The 19,306-nt window shown below is 51.0% G+C and overlaps 8 protein-coding genes across 8 annotated transcripts; 4 read left to right on the top strand and 4 right to left on the bottom strand.

The window, feature by feature from the left end:
• Positions 1-94: 94 nt before the first annotated feature.
• On the top strand, positions 95-2,160 carry GPI_1 (isomerase glucose-6-phosphate isomerase). The gene is made up of 3 exons (XM_002185111.1): positions 95-1,178; positions 1,254-1,405; positions 1,479-2,160. Exons 1-3 carry the CDS (start codon positions 205-207, stop codon positions 2,015-2,017), a joined length of 1,665 nt encoding a protein of 554 aa, XP_002185147.1. The 5' UTR covers positions 95-204; the 3' UTR covers positions 2,018-2,160.
• An 8-nt stretch (positions 2,161-2,168) lies between these two features.
• Positions 2,169-3,974, bottom strand: GPI_2 (isomerase glucose-6-phosphate isomerase; the record flags this gene model as incomplete). The annotated part of the gene is made up of 1 exon (XM_002185196.1): positions 2,169-3,974. The coding sequence occupies one exon, from the start codon at positions 3,972-3,974 to the stop codon at positions 2,169-2,171; it is 1,806 nt and encodes a 601-aa protein (XP_002185232.1).
• A 379-nt stretch (positions 3,975-4,353) lies between these two features.
• PHATRDRAFT_16674 (predicted protein) lies at positions 4,354-5,481 on the top strand (the record flags this gene model as incomplete). The annotated part of the gene is made up of 1 exon (XM_002185112.1): positions 4,354-5,481. A coding segment is annotated over one exon (1,128 nt), but the record flags the coding sequence as incomplete, so codon positions are not given.
• Positions 5,482-8,293: 2,812 nt separating this feature from the next.
• PHATRDRAFT_50292 (predicted protein) lies at positions 8,294-9,946 on the bottom strand (the record flags this gene model as incomplete). The annotated part of the gene is made up of 1 exon (XM_002185197.1): positions 8,294-9,946. The coding sequence occupies one exon, from the start codon at positions 9,944-9,946 to the stop codon at positions 8,294-8,296; it is 1,653 nt and encodes a 550-aa protein (XP_002185233.1).
• Positions 9,947-10,292: 346 nt separating this feature from the next.
• On the top strand, positions 10,293-11,000 carry PHATRDRAFT_41210 (predicted protein; the record flags this gene model as incomplete). Its single annotated transcript, XM_002185113.1, has 1 exon — positions 10,293-11,000. The coding sequence occupies one exon, from the start codon at positions 10,293-10,295 to the stop codon at positions 10,998-11,000; it is 708 nt and encodes a 235-aa protein (XP_002185149.1).
• A 33-nt stretch (positions 11,001-11,033) lies between these two features.
• Positions 11,034-12,015, bottom strand: PHATRDRAFT_50293 (predicted protein; the record flags this gene model as incomplete). The annotated part of the gene is made up of 1 exon (XM_002185198.1): positions 11,034-12,015. The coding sequence occupies one exon, from the start codon at positions 12,013-12,015 to the stop codon at positions 11,155-11,157; it is 861 nt and encodes a 286-aa protein (XP_002185234.1). The 3' UTR covers positions 11,034-11,154.
• Positions 12,016-15,297: 3,282 nt separating this feature from the next.
• Positions 15,298-17,084, top strand: PHATRDRAFT_981 (predicted protein; the record flags this gene model as incomplete). Its single annotated transcript, XM_002185114.1, has 4 exons — positions 15,298-16,023; positions 16,216-16,276; positions 16,375-16,764; positions 16,861-17,084. Coding segments are annotated over 4 exons (1,401 nt in total), but the record flags the coding sequence as incomplete, so codon positions are not given.
• A 565-nt stretch (positions 17,085-17,649) lies between these two features.
• Positions 17,650-19,281, bottom strand: PHATRDRAFT_50295 (predicted protein; the record flags this gene model as incomplete). Its single annotated transcript, XM_002185199.1, has 1 exon — positions 17,650-19,281. The coding sequence occupies exon 1, from the start codon at positions 19,171-19,173 to the stop codon at positions 17,650-17,652; it is 1,524 nt and encodes a 507-aa protein (XP_002185235.1). The 5' UTR covers positions 19,174-19,281.
• Between the last annotated feature and the right edge of the window lie 25 nt (positions 19,282-19,306).

Genomic DNA, 19,306 nt, shown 5'->3' on the forward strand with positions numbered 1-19,306 from the left:
GACGGAAGCGCTCTTTCTGCCCGCCCACCCACCGGACCTAAAAACGCGATGATTTGGAAGGCGGACGTTACGAACGTCCCACAAAATATCTTTTCGCAGCCTTGCAAGCTCTTTTTACCCGACTGACTGAAAGATACCCACAAGGAGAATCTTGTTCAATCCTCTCCTTGCAAGTCCTTTACACTTCTCCAAGCCTATCCTACCATGTCGGACCTGACGTCTTCTCCCGCTTGGAAAGCCCTTGAGGCCCATTACGGTACCATGAAGAACGTTCACATGAAGGAACTATTCGCCAACGATTCCGAACGCTTTCACAAGTATTCCATGAAGTTCGAAGACATTCTACTCGACTACTCCAAAAATCGTGTTGCAGATTCGACTATGGATCTGCTGTACGCTTTGGCGGAGCAGCAAGATGTCAAGGGTAAGGCTCAGGCCATGTTCAGTGGTGAAAAGATTAACTCCACGGAAGACCGGACTGTCCTGCACATTGCTTTACGCAACCAGTCCAACAAGCCGATCTACGTCGATGGTGAAGACGTCATGCCCGCTGTCAACGAAACCCTCGAAAGGATTAAAGCTTTTACGAATCAGGTTCGTGACGGGACCTGGAAAGGGCATACGGGAAAAGTGATTACGGCGATTGTCAATATCGGTATCGGTGGATCCGATCTTGGTCCCGTCATGGCCTGTGAAGCTCTCAAGCCGTACGCAGCCGACCATTTGAAGATGCACTTTTGTTCTAACGTAGACGGTACGCACATTGCCGAGATTCTTAAGCTTTGTGATCCCGAAACAACCCTATTCTTGATCGCCAGTAAAACCTTCACCACGCAAGAAACCATGACCAACGCCAACACAGCGAAAACGTGGTTGGTGGGCAACTTTGATGGGGACGAGACTTCTGTCGCCAAACATTTTGCGGCGTTGAGTACTAATGGTGATGCTGTGTCTGCCTTCGGTATCGACGTCACTAATATGTTTGGATTCTGGAATTGGGTTGGCGGACGATACAGTTTGTGGAGTGCGATCGGGACACCGATCGCCCTCGCTATTGGTTTCGACAATTGGATGGAAATGCACGCGGGTGCACACGCTGTCGATCAACACTTTTTGCAGTACGATGGCAAGGACAATCTGCCTTTGACTTTGGCGTTGATTGGTCTATGGTACAACAAGTAAGCTCTGCGAATGATCTGATGAATATTTTGTTTTGGTACTGACTGTGAGACTGACTTCTTTTATATGAACAGCTTCTTTGGCGCTGAAACTGTGGCAATTCTCCCCTACGATCAATACATGCACCGATTTGCAGCTTACTTTCAGCAAGGCGACATGGAATCGAACGGGAAGTACGTTGATATGAACGGCAAAAGGATGCAAACCCAAACCGGTCCCATCATATGTAAGTGTATATGATCTTATGAGTGTGCGATCAGTTCAGAGCTAGCCTAACCCTCATTTTTGTCATCATACAGTCGGTGAACCTGGCACCAACGGACAACACGCTTTCTATCAGTTGATCCATCAAGGCACCAAAATTATTCCTTGCGATTTCGTTGCACCTTGTCAAAGTCAAAACAATTTGCCCGAGAAGCTTGGTGCGCCTGTTGACCACCATCCTATTTTACTTTCCAACTACTTTGCTCAAACGGAGGCTCTAGCATTTGGAAAGGATGAAAGCCAAGTTAAGGCGGAATTGGATAAGACGGACATGTCGGAGGCCGAAAAGACGGCGCTTGTCCCGCACAAGGTTTTCGAAGGCAACCGCCCTTCGAATTCTTTCCTGTTCAAGAAGTTGACGCCGCGTACGTTGGGTAGTCTGATCGCAATTTACGAAATGAAAATATTCTGTCAAGGCGCTATTTGGAATATTAACTCGTTTGATCAGTGGGGTGTTGAGCTCGGTAAGCAGCTTGCCAAGGCTATTTTACCGGAACTCGACGGCGACTCCCCTGTTTCGTCCCACGACAGTTCCACCAATGGTCTCATCAACTATTACAAGACAAACAAATGAACTGTAGAGCATTCGAGCTGGGACGTCTGGCGTGTTAAGATGCAACAAAATAAACGATGTGAAGTAGGAAGCGATTCCAATGACGCATGAAAGTTGTAGCTCTGCGTTATATCCATTTAATTTAGCAAATCCAATCGTAAATATGACGCGTTTACAAAGTCTTTTCTGTAGAGGTCGGCTCGGGGTGCTTTCCATGCGCTAGAAAATGCTCTAGAAGTGAACTCGTTGACGAGTTGAATCCTTGAACCGAAGCTCCTGTCTTTCGAGATGCGCTTAGTTGTGAGCGTATGTGCGTAGCTAGAACTTTGCCCAACTCGACACCGAACTGATCCCAGCTATTGATACCCCATATGAAGCCTTGGACCGCAGTCCGATGTTCATACATGGCAATCAGCTGCCCAACGGCAAAGGCATCTAATCGTGTCATCAGAATACTGCTGCTTGGTCGATTACCGTTAAAAACCATATGTTCCCGAAGCGGTTCAGGGATGCCCTCTTGGATGAGATCGACTAAGGTTTTCCCGTAGGCGAGTGCGTCGGGCTGTGCAAAAAAGTTTGACATAAGCTCGTCGTGATTCGACAGGGCTTCGTTCTCCAAATGAATGTGCTGCTGCGCTTCCATAAATCCAATAAAATCGGCTGGGAAAGGGCGCCCTTGATGCATTAGCTGCATTAAGACATTTTGTACATTGGTTCCAGGTTCCCCTAGAGTTATTTCAGCGCTGCGATGCAATAGGCTGCTACCATCGAGCGCAACGCGTTTTCCGTTGCTTTCCATATCAACGTGCTGGACAAAATTAGGAAAGCTTCTCATGGCGTGACTGTAAGGCAAAACAGCGCGACAATGGTATCCCAAAAAGGTGGAGTTCCACACTCCCAAGAGTCCCATAATGACCGGGATATTGTCGCCGAGGGGGGCGTGAAAAAAATGCTTGTCCATATCGTGAGCCCCATTCAGAACTTCCGACAAAACCTCAGACGAGAAATGAATCGATAGCGGAAGAAGACCAGCTGCGCTACATACAGAGAACCGCGGGTTGACCCAATCCCAGAGCATGTAAATATTTTCTCTGCGAATCCCGAACTTCTGACACAATGTCGGGTTAGATGTGATTCCAATCATGTGTTTGCCGACGATTTCATTTTCGGTGATGCCACCAACGGCCATGTTTTGTACCAACCAAGTCTTTGCCGTACGAGCATTCAATATGGTTTCGGGTGCTGTGAAAGTTTTGCTGACTACCACAACAAGCGTCTCGGCAGGGTCGAGATCGCCAACGACAGTACTAAAGTCAACCGGATCCATATTCGACAAAAAAAGTAACCTGCGTCCTGCCGATCCATGCATCGCGGCCGGGTCAGCCTGAAGCGCATCCGCAACGAATTGAGGCCCGATTTTAAAACCGCCCGTTCCAATTACGATTGTATTGCGAAAATGCTTGTGTTTGACAGATTTATACGCTCCCGACCGAACCCGTTCGGCAAAATCCCGTACTCGCTCGCGTACCTCGTGCACGTTCCGCAAGGTCGTCGCGCCATCCGTAGCCTGTGCACCGCCTTCTTTACCAGCCATAGGATCGTGTCTCACAAAGTGAAAGTCCGCGGGCATACGTAAGACGTGGTGTAGAACGGGTCGATCTTCCGTCAAATTGATGCGCTGTCCCGTGCGCATGGCTTCGCGGCGTTCCGCAAGACCAACGGCATCGGCCAAATGAAACAGCAAAGCGATAGTTTCTCCGGTAACTCTTTGCCGACTGTAGTCGTACACAATTTTTCTATGCCCAGGCGTGGTGTATACAACCGTCAGACCCGCACAGCGCGCGGAATTGTTGCAAAGATTTCGCAAATGGAGCTTATCGTCAGTGCGGAACAGGTCAGCCTCGGCTTCCAAAGCGTCGAACTGCGGTAGATCTGTGCATTTCAGCGTCCATGAAGTCGTTGCGGTAGATGGTGGCATGTACATGACGATGATGATTTGTGTCGGAGCAACTAACAGAGAGTAGAGTTTAGCAAACAAGTATCTTTTTAGAGCTCCGAGATTCCCGGCCACAGCGAAAAACGCTTGAGTACGTATTCGCTCTGTGATCACGAAGTTACATTGGATGTCATGTAACATATGTTAATCATATTTTCAATGTCCTACACGACATATCAGTTCACGAACTTTTTTTCCCAGTCAGGATTCGAATTTGGACAAATCCCGTCGACCTCACAAATCTGGTTCCCTGTCCCTCATGCTTCATAATCACGACAATATCTTTAAAGAGGGTTTTGGGAGATATCAAAGAGCAATGAAGCGCTCTCATACCGATCTTGTTCGAGAAAATCCTGTTGGAATGCCAGATACAGCGCCGCTGCGGTACGTGGAGTTTTTCGCCGGCGTCGGAGGCTGGACAATGGCCTTGCAGGAAGCCATCCAAATCGTCTATCCGTCAGATCCACCCGAGCTGTTCTGCAGTGCTGCTCTCGATCACTCAGACCTTTGCATTGAAGTTTTTGAGCACAATCATAGTCTAGTCATCCAGAAAGCGGTACGGATTGAGAAACTCACAATGAACCAAATATTCGAATATCGAGCCGATATTTGGATGATGAGTCCGCCTTGCCAACCACATACACGACAGCATTCTAATCAAGACCAAGAATTGGAAGATCCTCGCTCCCGTAGCTTTTTGCATCTGTGCGATCTCTTGCTTGAACTCCCGTCTGAAAACTTGCCCAAACTTATTTTTCTGGAAAATGTTGTTGGTTTTGAAAGTTCGCAGAGCTGTCGAAAATGGAACACAATCTTGCAAAGTCGGCAGTACATCATTAAGCACTTTCATTTGAACCCAACACAAGTTGGTGTTCCCAACGATCGTCCCAGGTACTTTTGCTTGGCCGTTCGCTCCACCGAGATTCATGACTCTAACGACAATGATCTACAATTTCACGTACACGCAAAAACGAAAATGGCTGACAGTGATCTACGTCCAATTACGCCAGATACAAATTTGCCCAATCTGAATATCAAAGGTTTGCGCGACTCTACTGTTAAAGTTTCTTCTGTGGCCGAATTTTTGGATAAGGATTTGACCGAGCATCAAAAGACCTCTTTGCGCATACCGCAAAGTATTCTACAGCGCAACGCTGCTTGGTGCTTTGACATTGTGACACCGGAGAGCCTACGTAGTGCTTGCTTTACAAGCAGCTATGGAAAGTTTGTCAAAGGTACAGGAAGTGTCCTTTATACGGGACCTTATCGGGACAGAATTCGTTTGACCAACCCCGAGGACCGGAAGTTTGACGATGCCTGGGACCAGGGACTCGACTTGCCCAAGCATCTACGATACTTTTCTGGATCTGAACTGGCACGAATCTTCGGTTTTCCTTCCACCTTTTCATTTCCGGAAACGATAACAAGGAAGCAACAATGGAAGCTCATTGGAAATTCTTTAAATGTTCGAGTGGCGGCAAAACTTGTTGAACTCGGCTTGCGCATTACAAAGAGAAATAAAATCGGTGCAATTTACGGTTGACAACTTCCGCAAACTGTCAGATTACCTCAATTATTCATTGTTCACATACAGATCTCCGTATTGACCTTGTTTCCTTTGAAGGTCTCACTTTGAAAAAAAGCGATGGTAGTATACAACGCACCCCGGCATCAGGAACGCAATTCTCTTGACATCCTGGCTGAAAGCCCGCTTTCTCTAAATGCAAATACAGGTTTTTGATGCGATCTTGATGTGGAGAGCTCGCTCATCAATGTGTGCATGACGGCCACATCTAGGGACGGGCGAATTACACCACCTCTGGTTGTTTGAGACGGAAAATGACGGGTATGTTACCGACTATTCCTGCGTACTATGGCTGTCGTGAGCGATCCAGCAAGTCGCTCATGAGCAGCAAAGTCCCGCTGAAATGTGCGCTCGCCAGTAGCGCCACCCCATATTTTTCGTGGTGAATTTTTAGGGAGCGGAAATAGTAATCATCTTGAGTGTTCCTCACAAGGGGCAGATGTTTGCCACTAATGGTGTGATTCGTTGACGCCGCTCTTGCGACCAGTTTGGTGATCGCCTGGTTTGGAACAGGTAATTTGCCTTGACACAAAGCTCTTTCCGCAGGACACAAAGTGTTTATATTGACGCACAAACTGTGACTTTCGCTTTGTTCGCTTTCAGGTGACGAGAGTATTACGAATTTTGGTAAGCCTGATAATATACATTCATCATCATCTTCTTCACAGTGGGTGCAACTCTCGGTTAGCTGGGTGGCACTACTAGAGCTTTCTAGATCGATGAAGCCTTTCATGTTTTCATTCATGACGGGGGAATGTTCGATTTGACTATGCTCCCATGAGTCTTCGAACTCGGCAAGTTCTTCGCGGATGCTTTGCGAAAACCAGTGGAGGTGTCGCAATTCGGAATCAATGCTGATGTTGTCGTCTCGGTCGAGTACACTTGCAGTCTCGGAACGTCGGAAACTGGATAAGTTCTCTTCCAATTGCTCCACAGCGTCATGCAACGCCTTTCGCAAAGTAATTTTCACCCTTTCATCGTCGGAGCTCGCTTGCTGCAAGGGTATCGTTTCGCGTGCTTCCTGGGTTACAAGTTCCATGATCAGTCCATGCGACACTTGGTCCTCGCTGCAGCTATTGTTTCTTTGCAATGCAATTGCTTAACATATGAAAAAGAACGAGAGTACAAGCGTGACCTCGTATCTAATATTCGCAAGTCAATATGTACCGTACATCACTTTTCATGAAACGTCAAGGAGGAGCTTCACCGTTCAAAGTCAGTTGACGTCGTCATTCCGTTGCGGTGTACAAAATCTGTCCAACCACAGCAAACTGCAAACTGACAGTGAGTGAGTGATGAGCTGTTTTGTGGGAGTGTCAGTTAATCGCTGAAATTTCTTTATGTGAAAGCAATAAATAAAACAAGGTAACCAAGAAAAGTGATACATTTTGGCTTCCACCGATCTCCCTTCAAAATTGAATTTTTAACTGTAAATCACGATCGTATTTATGCTCACAGTCAAATGGAAAAGCGTTACATAGTAAATTTCAAGTGAGTCTGAAGCGACGATGACTGTAAATACGAAACACGCACATAGCAATAACGAAGACAGAGTCGAGCGTCCGACACTTTTTTGCAGAATTTACTTTGGATCTGTTTTGCAGACTTATGGTAGATGAATGAGGGTTGATCGCTTTCTTAAATTATATAATTTCGACGGCGAGTCGAACTTGATGAAGCCTATTGGAATTTTTATCTAACATAAACCAGTACGACTATCCGAACTGCAGCATCCATCGTGTCTTTCTGTGAACGAAGGAAGTCTCCAGACGAGTTTGCATCGTCGGTCGGTGGTCTTCGGTACAAGTGCTGAGAACATCAAAAGCATCCGTTGCTCGTCTGGCCAGAACGTTGGTGTCCCTTTGAGTAGGCCAGACACTACGGTGGCATTCCGAACATGTCACATCAAGCGGTCCTTTCCCTTTGACATTTTTCCGGCCTAGATCAAACGTTTTGCTGTTTGCTAGAAATGTGGGTGCCACCTGATGCGTGAACGGTCAATTGGTATACAAATTCTGCTTGTCACCTCCAGGTCTTACTATTTGGAGGGAAATGTGGGTATCATACACAAGATACAACATGGGATCCTTAGGCACTGGGACGCGCGAACAACAACAAAGCCGAATTGCTTATCGTCTCTCAGTGCGACGTGACGAGCAACTGTGCGTCTACGCAGTATACCAAAGAGAGTAGGGTTGGAGTAGTTTGATTTGACCGAAAGCTGCCGGCAAGGCCCCGCTCCATCTTGTGCCAGATGGTGACGTCGTATCAACCGTACCGTAAATTGTCAGCGACAAACGTGAGGGCATGTCACTCAAGTAAGTTGTCTTAGGAGTTGCGTGTATATGCGAGACGATTGTAAGCGGTAGGGGGATCAGGATTATTCTACGCCAGACCCAAACACGTTTGATGTGACCAAAAGCTTGTCCCTTTACGACAATCAACTGTAAAGTAAGGCGTGAGTAGGAGCAACGCGTCACCTACTGCTGTCTTTTCTTGTCACCTTGTTAATGTCCTGTACGTTTGCACTGTTCGTGGATACGCTGGCCCAAACAGCAGAAATGTCATTCGAACGCCGTTTTCACCAGGTCACTTTTGCAAAAGCTCCAGCAGTGACATATCCGAGGGATAGGCTCACGTTGCGTGCGGTGTCATCACGTCAGCTTCCCTTTGTACAAACCACACATATCCCCAGCGCACTGTATTGGGTCTAATGTTAGTCCCACACGGTGTGTTCCTTCGTTTCCCCGCGTGCGGAGGCTTCGGCGGCCGCCCGTTCTTCTTGGAGGGCTTCGTGTCGAGACCGTCGAGCCCGACTCACCCGATACTGTGCGGTCATTTCTTGGAGAGCCAAATCGGCGGCGCGTTCCGATTCCGTTTCTACAAAGGCAAAGGTAGCGTTGGTGGGGACAATAACGGAAACGCCGTGTACACCTCCGTATTGTCGAAAGGCGCGTTCAAGTTCGGCGCGGCGCAAATCCACTTCGGCTTCGGAAAATATTTTGGCGAGACGAGAGACAAAGAGTTTACGGGGATGGAGGGCATTGTAGGTGTGGACTCCGGCCACATTGGCCAGATCGCCTTTGGCCAAGATTGGTTGATTGCCCCACCAAACCTTGTGGACGAGCCAATTTTCTGGACTGCCGTAGTCGTCCGTCGATGGGAATTGGAGAACGAGGTGATCGGTGTCGGTGGCAATTTCTTTGCGGTGTTCCAAGCGTGCGCAGTGCTGTCCTTCGAGGAATATGTCGAAGCCTTCGCCGTTGACTTGGATGAGCAGAGTGCAAGCGGTTTGTCCAAAAACGAGAGGAACTTGACTGAGCGGAATGGCAATGGCTTGTCCCCATATTCCTTCTTGTTTGTCGTTGACAATAAGTTGGCCCCCGCGTTCGTGTTGTCGGGGATTGAAATGAAAGAGTACCGAGTGGAATTCTTCGTGATCGGGTGCGGCAATATTGATACTGAATCGTTTGGAATCCGAGGGTGCCGTGAACTTGACGGCGACGGTATTGTTGCCCGATCCGTTTTGTGCTTGGAGTATATCAAAGTTGTCCAAGTGCACGGCAAAGGCCCCTTCGTTGGGTTGCGTACATCCGGCGGGCGGTGTCCACGCGGCGGGTTCCGTCGTCGAAATGGTGGTCGGCCAGAGCGTTCGTCCCGGCACCAAGGCGAGTGTTTTCGAAAAGTCGTGGGGCGGAGTCTGCGCCACGGTAATATTGGCAATAAGAGACGACGTGGGTTCCGACGGGTCGGACTCGATTCGTTTCTTTTTCTTGAGGACGGGTTGCGACCCAACGTCGACCGCGTCGTCCACGTTGGCTGTTTGCCACGTCGTGGGGGGGGGCTCGTCCACGCGAGTCCTCTCCTGTGCCAATTGGTGAGCTTGGGCGACTTGATCCCGCAACTCTTCGAGTTTGGCTTCGCGTCGCGCGTGACGCGCTTCGGCGTCGTCCGATGCCGCGTCGTCGTCTTCGTCGTTCTCGTCCGCGCTGTGGGGATCGTCCGAATCCTCCGTCGTCGTCGTGGTGGTGGTGATACGCGTCCGTTCTCTCCGTTTCCGTGGATTCCGCGAGACGGACGCGGCTTGAAAGGCGGCATCCCGAGAGGCCAGTTTGGCACGGGCGGCGTCGTCCTGGAGACGTGCGGCCTGACGCTCGTAGGCCCGGATGGTGTCGTAGAACCGCAACACGAGTTCCTCTTCCGCCGTGGGCGTCACGTCGTCCGGGACCCCGCACACCCCGTACATTTGTTGGTAAGCCGCGCTGGGAGTCTTCCATTGACTGGATACGGCATCTTGTGGATTAGGATTAGTACTGCTACCATTAGCACTACTGCCAATCGGAGCCGTGTCCGAGTTGGTAGACGCCATCGTCGTGTAGATTTATGATACGGTGTATGGAATGTATGTGTGTGTGTGTACAGTTGCGTGGCGATTCCAGAACGCTTGGGGGACATCTATATTTCATAAAAAGACTAGTACATTTGCACTTTCTATCGGTTACTTTTTGCATGTGTGTGTGTGTGTTTGTGTCAGTGCGGAGGTTGTTCCCCACACTGGCCCATCGAACGCGTTGACCTGCACGATCCGTCCGAATCCCAAAACGCAATTGACTGTGAGTGCCCCGAGGGAGAAACGGACTAAAAATAGATAGATAGTTCCTTCGTGCCGTACCTCCCGTACCTTGATTCATTCATCCATTCATACATCCATCCGTATGCAGCCTGACTGTGAGCCGGACACCGCTACGGAGGCACACAATGTCGTGCCTGCCGGGGAGTCCCCTCCACTCGCGCCACCGGAAGCAAACACTCCCACGGCTTCCGCGACCCGCCGGAACCAACGTCTCCGTCAACTGAAACAACGAATGAACCAGGCACGGCAACTCAATCAACAGGCTGTCCAATCGGAAGGACAGCATCTGGGATCGAACGGAGTTGCCGAGTCGCAACGCGTCACGGCGGTTCCGGAACAAGCGGTGGACGCGGTACGCCGGGCGGAAGCCCAGGCCGCCACGGCGGAACGCCAACGCTTTCACGTCAACGATTACCACAATCCGCAAGGGCAACATCGCAATTACGAACGCAGTTTGCGGAGTTTGCCGTCCGCTCACCGAGGGAATGTGGGTGTGGACGTGCCGTTGTCGACGACGACGACGACCTACGATCCACTCGAGACCGCCGTGGACCATCCGGAACGGGAACGACTCGGTGCACAGCGACTCGCGAACGAACTGCAACGGCGGATCGAAAAACGACAAAAACGGGACCGGAAACGCAAGGAAAAGGAAGACAACGCACCGGACGATGAAGACGTCGGCTACATTAACAAACGCAACAAGCATTTCAACGAAAAAATCAAACGCAACTACGAACAACACACGGCTGAAATACGACAAAACTTGGAGCGTGGGACCGCACTGTAGGCAGACCAGACGTAGCCGTAGGATAGATAGCATCTCTCTAGTAAGTGCTAGACAACTTTATATACTTGTGTAGTAATGTTGCTTTTCCCACAGACCCATCCGTACCTGGGACGTTTTCTAACCCTTTCTAAAGAAGATATCTACCTCGCTCTAGCTAGTCAAGCCTCACCCCACGCGTCGTGTTGGGGACGGTATCGGCGGGAGTCACAAGCTGGAGGAGAGCCCGTCCGGCGGGAATCTCCCATTCCTCGTCGTACCGGTACACGTGCAGAGCCGCGTCGTCCCGATTGTCTCGACACGGTCGGTACCAAAACTGGGTCCGCCCGATAACGTCGATTTTGGGTCGCCAAGGTAGTTGATTGAGTACGCCAACCATGTTCCAGCGCGTTTCGATGTACCCCTGACCATCGCTGTCGTTGACGTCCACAGCGTCCCGTTGCTCAATTTCCAAAAGCTCGGAGCGACAGTGACCGTCCGGTGGCACAACGAGTGCGTCCACGATGGGTCGAAGGTTGCGAATATTCCGTACAAACGTCGCGGTGCCTTCGAAGGAAAGGGTCGGATCGGTAAAGCGGCAGTGCGGATCGAAACAGGCCAAATCGATATCCCCGGTCCACAAGTAATTCTTGTCCACGTAATCCGCACGAATGCGTTCCAACAGATCCGACGGTCGAGTCGGTGGTGGTCGTGACTGTGTGGGATCTGGGAGAACCGTGGACCGTAACGCGTTCGTCCCACCAACCCAATTGACCAAATCGGTCAACACCGTCACGAGGCCTTTGGAGGTGACACTCGAATCGGTGTACCCTGACGTCTTCCGGATGATCGAGTCCTCGGTCGTGTCATCCTTCCGTGCAGATACGGATGTTAAGATCGATGGGGTGAGACCCGTCGGTCGATGGGTGATGCGGCTTGCGGGACGGCGGCGTCCGTCGAATACGAACGCTACCGTGGGAGTCGCGGTTGCGGTTGCAGTTCCCACACAACATCCCAACAGCAGTTTCCTTCGACGCATCGTGTGGGTCGACAAGGAAAGAAAAAACGTTGGAAGTGAACTACCCCTCTGAATGATTAACTGGGAGGCCTTTCTACTCTAGCAAGCACGGCGCGACGGAACAACCATACTTCGGAAAGGTTGTCTTGCCTTTGATTACTTTACTGTTAGCGTGGCTGTCGTATCGATCCATCCTGCTAGCCTGCTTGCGGTAGTGGAAACGGCGTTACCGTTCCATACTCGTACCATTGAAACGTTTGTCGCAAGAGGCATGGACATGGTGTAGCTAGTAATATTACATTCCAGTTATATTACAGTTAGTTCTCATTCGCATTCACTGTCACTGGCTATCATCACTGTCACACACTGTCAATGGAGCATGCCAAGCTTTCTGGAAATTAGGGCAGTTTTCTGAATCCTTCCTTGCAGTTTGTGTTAACTGTAAATTAGAAAAGGAGTTCCAGTGCATTTTTGTCAAGGTCTCTCTATTCACGCTACTATGAGCAGCAACCTGGATTTTCTCTCTCTGTCAAAATGTATGCCAGACACGGCCGTGACCTTCCAGTCCAGCAAGGAAAAACGGAGAAAAAGCACAAGACGAGACGTGAGATTGCGTTGGCTCTGAATGCCAACAATCCGGCCGTCGACAATGCTTTTCCTGTTCCGAGGTATGAGGACGACGATTCGGATGAACCGGAAGCCCTAGTAGAGAGCTACCGGGGGAATCTGTTGTGATGCAAGAACCTCAAAGGACATGGGCATCGATACCGAGCGATAATTTCCGCGACAATGTTTCCTGTGGAGGGAGTTCTCTTTCTCGAACTAGCCCGTATGTGTATGGATATTCGCTTCCGGAATCCACCGCCATTTCGAGCCAACCATCAAGAAACATATGAAGATTGCATGTACACTGATCCGGCTGAAATCTACAGCATTCACTTTTCACCGTTTCGCAAGCCCTGGAATATTGTGGGGGGAGTCGACAAGGCGTGGAAGTGGCTTTCTACCGGAAGACGTAGTGGATTCCCCGCACTGTCGCCAACTCTTGCGCATTTGTCACGACTTACTAACAGACTTGGAACAGAAGCTTCACACATTGACGGGGGACAAAACGGTTCGACGGGGTCAAACTGGAACATTCATGCCGGACATTTTCATGGGACACTGCAACGGCCATGGACCCCAAGCATTATTTGAGCTTGTTGGTAAGTCCCGAAGCACTCGCCCAAATTCCCAATCTTTACCAAAAGTAAATCTCTTCCCATCTCGGAATATTGATAGTGCTCCGAGTTTATTTGATTGGAGGGTTTGTGACAGGAAAGCAAACCCTCCATTCCTGACTATTTTTGGATTCCAGGTTTTATACAGAATTGCCTCAACCAATTGAAGTTCCACAAACAAATACCCAACCAACGTTACAATGTAAGGTTTGATCTACTCATTGACAGAAGTACCTGATAATTTGTGACAACCTGGTCAAACAAAACACCACATACCAACTGAAGGCTACGGTAACACGCAAGAGAAAGGTCACTTAGAAATCATTGAATTGAGTTCCGACCATTTTGAAGAGACAATTCATTGAGAAGTAGGGTCCACAGGTAGAGATACGACGGTCCAACTCACTGTCGTGTTTGTGGCTGCTCACCAAATGCTCAAGCCGATGGTTGGTGAAGTCAGGCATGACTTCCTTGAGATGATGCTTGTGGTCATCCATATTGGCATATACGGCTTTGAGGCAACGGCTCAACGTCTGGGCCAACGCGACCCACTGGTTAATGGAGACAAAGCAACCAACAGAAGCGTCAAGATTGGCACTGACAATTTTGGCCCAACATGCCTTTTCTTTGTAGATGGTGATGTCACAGCAGAGCTGAAGATGGGCAAAATTGGCTTCCATGTACCCAGCTCCACAGGAAGAGACAATATTTTCCTCACCAGCTCCACGGTATCCAAAGTTGTAGGTAGTGGTAAGTATACCAAGAATATTGCAAAAGAAGGACAAAACAAACCCTTCCACGGAACTTGGCCTGGCTTCCGGTGGGACGGAATGGACCGTGGAAATGGTTGGGACAACATACATTGTTGCGCAAGACTTTCAAGGATTTAAAAATGGCGGGAGAGCACTTGAAATTGTCAGAGAAAAAAGAGTTTTATTGTTCCCTTTGTGTATGTTAAGCACTTGATCTTTCTTTTATACAATGGTTTGCGCAACCTGAAAACAAATTTGTCTACACACAGTTGGTCATTGTTACTTGTAATTTGCATTTAGTATAGATAGTGTGCTGCTGCCTTATTCTACAAGAATTAATAGACAACTAGGTACTAGAAAGCATATCATAGCAATCCAAGGATTCTGTATCATCAATTTACAGATATGACAGAGAGTGAGGCCCTATCAAGAATCTTGCGCATCCTGTTTGACTGTGAAACAACGTATGCATTGCTATCCCTTTCTTCATACAATCCAATCGGTGATTAAACCGTTTGTAGGTGTATCGGGTTGAGCAGTCCACATTAGGCTGGGGTCCACAACGATGCCAAGATGTTCCTTTACATGAAGTGTGGATTGACTATGCGATAGTTTCTGTCGTAAGAGTTACGACACGATATATAATAGCTAGTAATATCGCGTTCCAGTTATAAACGGTTAGTCACACATTCCCATACACTGTCACTGTCACTCACTGTCAGGTGGGACACACAGGTTTCCTTGCCCCAAGGTTGGTTTTCGGTGTTCCTTTTCCAAAAGGACGCCTCCCTCGATTGCATTGTGTTGTGTTCAGACGCAGTACAATGGCGGGGACCAGGACACCGCCGTCATTGCCACATGACGACAGCCCTTCCACCCACGTCTCTCGAGAGCAGGAAGAAGAATGGTCGGTAGAGCGTCTACGACAAGCCTCGTACAAAGACTTGGGTAGTCCAGCCCAAGTCGAAGAACGCTTTGTCCGACACTTGTTGTCGTCGGAAACCTGCCAACACTCCTTGACGGGACTTTTGACGCAAACTAGCAATACCACTCGCGACTATTCTATAACGATAGATGCCTTTGATTTGCTCTGCGCGGACCCAATTCTGGGACACTTGCTCTTGCGGTATCCGGCAACGCTCCTGCCCTTGTTGGAGAACGCTGTCGTTACCGCCCAGCGCGACTGGGCGCGGCGTCTCGAGGCTGCGCCTTTGGAAACACTGCAGCATCCGCTTCTCGTCAAGGGTGACAAGGACGGCGGTGACGGTACGACCGCGGCTACCCGTGTACACGCCCGTCTAGTGCACTTGCCACCCTCCTGTTGTCAAACGTCACTCGGCACGGTGCAAGCCCAGGACGTTGGGAAGATTGTCCAAGTTTCGGGGACCGTCGTCCGCGCGAGTCCCGTACAAATGTACGAATCGGCGAGGACTTTCCAGTGTCGGGGATCGCAGGGTTGCCAGCGTATCGTCCGGGTCCACGCCGATCTGGAACAACGACACAACGCTTTGGTGACCCCGACACGCTGTCCGCTACTCGGGAACGACAACGGCGTCCGCTGTCGGGGAACCAACCTACAGGTCGTCGACGGCGGCTCCGTTCATACCGATTATCAAGAAGTCAAAATACAGGAAGCTGCAGCGCGACTCGGGGTCGGTCACATTCCGCGCAGTTTGTTGATTAAACTGCAGCACGATTTGGTCGATCAGGTCCAGCCGGGTGACGAGGTCATCGTCGTCGGTAGTCTACTCGCACAGTGGCACCAACCTAACGTACAGCCCGACGTGGAATGTCACGTCGGAATCGCCATGACGGCACATTCAATCCGGGTGGTGGCCGAAAAAAACTCGTCGGCGTGGAAGAATGCAGGAACTGGGGGCGGCCACGGCGTCGGCGAACTGGACAAATTCCGCAAAGAGTTTGACACCTACTGGAGTGAACCGTCCCACCAGAAACAACCCGTTGCGGCCCGTGACTTTATTTGCAAGGCCGTTTGTCCGAAACTGTATGGTCTGCAAGTGATCAAGTTGGCCCTCCTACTGACCTTGACCGGGGGTGTTTCGTCCGACGCGTACCCTACCAGTTCTGCCGACTCGTCGACGGAGTCCGCGTCGACATCGAAACCCGCCCAAACGGACGCCCCTGAACCCTTTCAAACAATCACCAATGAGGCCAGCCATCCATCCTCGCGATCCGCCACTTATTTTGGCGGTGACACCGCCGCGGCATCCAAACCGCCGAAAAAGCAGGAGCAAGCAGTCCACACGAGACGACGGGATCAATCGCATTTGCTGCTGGTCGGGGATCCCGGTAAGTTCCGTCGTTAAAAGTTGAATTCTCTTTTGTGTGCCGCTTTATACTCACCCTGTCCTCTGACGGTATGCTGGATCCACACGTTACCGTCAAAGGGACGGGCAAATCTCAGTTCCTCCGCTTTGCCGCTGCCCTGTGTCCCCGGTCGGTGCTAACGACGGGTGTAGGGACCACATCGGCGGGTCTCACATGCGCTGCCGTACGCGAAGGGAGTGGGAAGGAATTCTCCTTGGAAGCGGGAGCTCTGGTCTTGGCCGACAAGGGCGTGTGCTGTATCGACGAATTCGGTTGCATTCAGGAAAAAGATCGGACCACCATCCACGAGGCCATGGAACAGCAAACGCTATCCGTCGCCAAGGCCGGCATCGTGTGCAAGCTCAATTGCCGGGCGACCATTATTGCCGTCATGAATCCCCGCGACTGCCTATACGACAACCACGCCAGTCTCTCCTACAACACCGGTCTCGGTACGCCGCTCCTTTCCCGTTTCGATCTTATTTTCAAGCTGGTCGACACGTCCGACGCCGAGCGCGACAGCAAGGTGACAACGTATTTGTTGAATCGGGCCATCCAAGGGGCAGGTTTCGACGTTGCGGATGCGGGCGACGACGCCAATCTGGAAGAACCTTGGACGATGGAAAAGTTACGGGCCTATATTGCGGTCGTGAAAGAACGTTTCCTGCCGGTTATTAGCGACGAGGCGGCCACTTTACTGGAACGGCACTACGAAAAGTGTCGGTCATCGCAAAGTAACACCATTCCCGTGACGGTTCGTTTTCTCGAGTCTCTCATTCGTTTGTCGCAAGCGCACGCCCGGCTCATGTGGCGTCCCACGGTCACGCTAGAGGACGCCGCCGCCATTATTCAGGTAATGGAACGGAGTGCTTTTGCGTACGGAGGTTTCGATGCCGTGATGAACGATGCGGACGTTTCCATGTACTGCGACCCCATGACGATCGACTTTGCGCCCGACCCCGATGCCGACTTTTTGTGCTTTTTGTACCGCATTTTGGAACGTTACGGCATGTTGGGGTATTTGTCGGACGACCGCCAACGCCAGGCACTGGCCCTGTTGGGGAACGCGACGGTACACTCGACATCGTGGCAGGAGGTGGAACAGGGTCAACCGTGGTCGAACGACGTCGTCCAGTCGGTCGCTGGCTCGGCCCGTTGGTCAAACGACGCACCACCATCCGCAACCCAAGACCACTACGGTCGGTACCATTTTTCTTCTTCCTCGTCCCAGACCCATCCGCACAAGAAACCGCGAACGTGATTATGACGTCGATTCAAACTTATAGAGAGAGAGAGAGAGTATAGAGTAGAATAAAATGTATTCACTAGGAAATCGAGGAGTTGCCCCGGTCTAACTACAGAATCATAATAATGTAATCGACTGTACATACGGCCGTCATGAAGAGTGTACAATCCCGTAGGAGCTCCCGATTTTGTCGACCCTTACCCTGAGCGACCCACAAGTCTTCACGAAAGCTCTTGAGAAATTCTGTGCCGACTCGATCGAGATGAGTAAAGTGTTCCTGCTGGACTTGGCGAAACTCGTCGAGACTGATTTTGGGCTGAAGCTCGACGTAGCGTTTCCGTCCGCTCCAACTCCCCTGCGTGGACTCGTCCACCATGACGGACTCAATACTGTTATTTTGGTGTGTTTTATTGGCCCAGGCGTAGATACACCGTAGCCGGTGCGGCATTTCGACCTCGTTGACAAAGTGTCGCTGCAGTGTTTTGGGAAACATATTGCCGAGTCGTTTCGTTTCTCGAGCTTGCGACCGGCGTTGTCGCCAACCCATCGGTAGTGGCGTATCCTTGTCGTCCCAGGCTGCCCGGACGGGCCGAGCTTCCAGAGCTTCCCGAAAGAGCCGTGTCAAGGCCAGTTGGACTGGTTGGATGGCCAGAGAACAGACGAGATTCATTTCGTCCTGATCCAGTCGGCCGTCGCCATCTCGATCCAGGAGATTCCAGAGAGCCTCGACGCGATCGTGACAGGTCCCGGCTAGAAAGGCGTCCAGGACGGAGTGCAATGCCTCGAGTGGCAGGGTGCTGGCGGGGGACAGGGCTTCCCCCCTTGTGGCGGCGCGATCCACGTCCTGGTCCGAGGGGGTCGTCAAGGTCTTCCACGCCGTTTGCAACGTATCGGCGGTGGCTTGCGCCAACAAGAGTCGAAATCGCACAACGGCCGTCTTCCAATGGTCATCGTCGTCGTTGAGTCCGGACGTCCATTCGTCGGTCACGACTGGCCGTGGGTCGACTCCGGGAGGCTGTGGGAGGGTGAAGGGGTCGAGATAGTCCCGGACGTTCCGGAGGACCCGATCCGGCGGCAAAGTCGCCAAGGAGCGTTCCAGTTCCCGCGAGACGTCCCGTAGGTATTCTTCCCAGGTTACGGAATGCAGTACCGGTGTCGTGGCGGTGTCCGCCTTGGTGCGCCACCATTCCTGCACACGGGCAATGATATCGTCGTGGGTGCTATCGTTGTTCTCTTTATTGTTGTTGTTGTTGTCGTTGTCGTGATTGTGAGTCGTACAATCCGTCATTCGAACAATGGCGGCGAGTCCATCCGCCAACCACAAATCGAGCACTTGTTCCTTCGTGGCGACGTCGTCGAGTGTCTGTAGCGGCCCGAGTTCTCCGAGGAGTTCGGCGAGTTTGTCACGTTTGGCCGAAGTGGGTGCCCACACCCCTCCCGACGTGGTGACGTCTTGCGCGGTGGGAATGTCCCGGGCTTCGGGATTGGCCGGATTCGGATTCGGCGCCATGGGACTGTAGCCGAGGAGACGGTCGGAAAAGGCTCGTCGGGAGGACGGGAAGGAGCGACCACCATTGCAACGGACGACGTGCGCCAAGGCGACCCCGCACCGACGTGCACCGGTGGAACGCATACGGGTCCGACCGATACGAACGACGCCGTGCCGTCCCCCCACACCAGATGCTGTCGGAGTCTGCGGAGATACAAGTATGACAAGACTTGTGGGAGAGGAATGATGAGTACTCCCCATACAGTGCCACAAGCCT

This window comes from Phaeodactylum tricornutum, chromosome 28 (assembly GCF_000150955.2).
Source record: "Phaeodactylum tricornutum CCAP 1055/1 chromosome 28, whole genome shotgun sequence".
NCBI classification, from domain to species: domain Eukaryota; phylum Bacillariophyta; class Bacillariophyceae; order Surirellales; family Neidiaceae; genus Phaeodactylum; species Phaeodactylum tricornutum.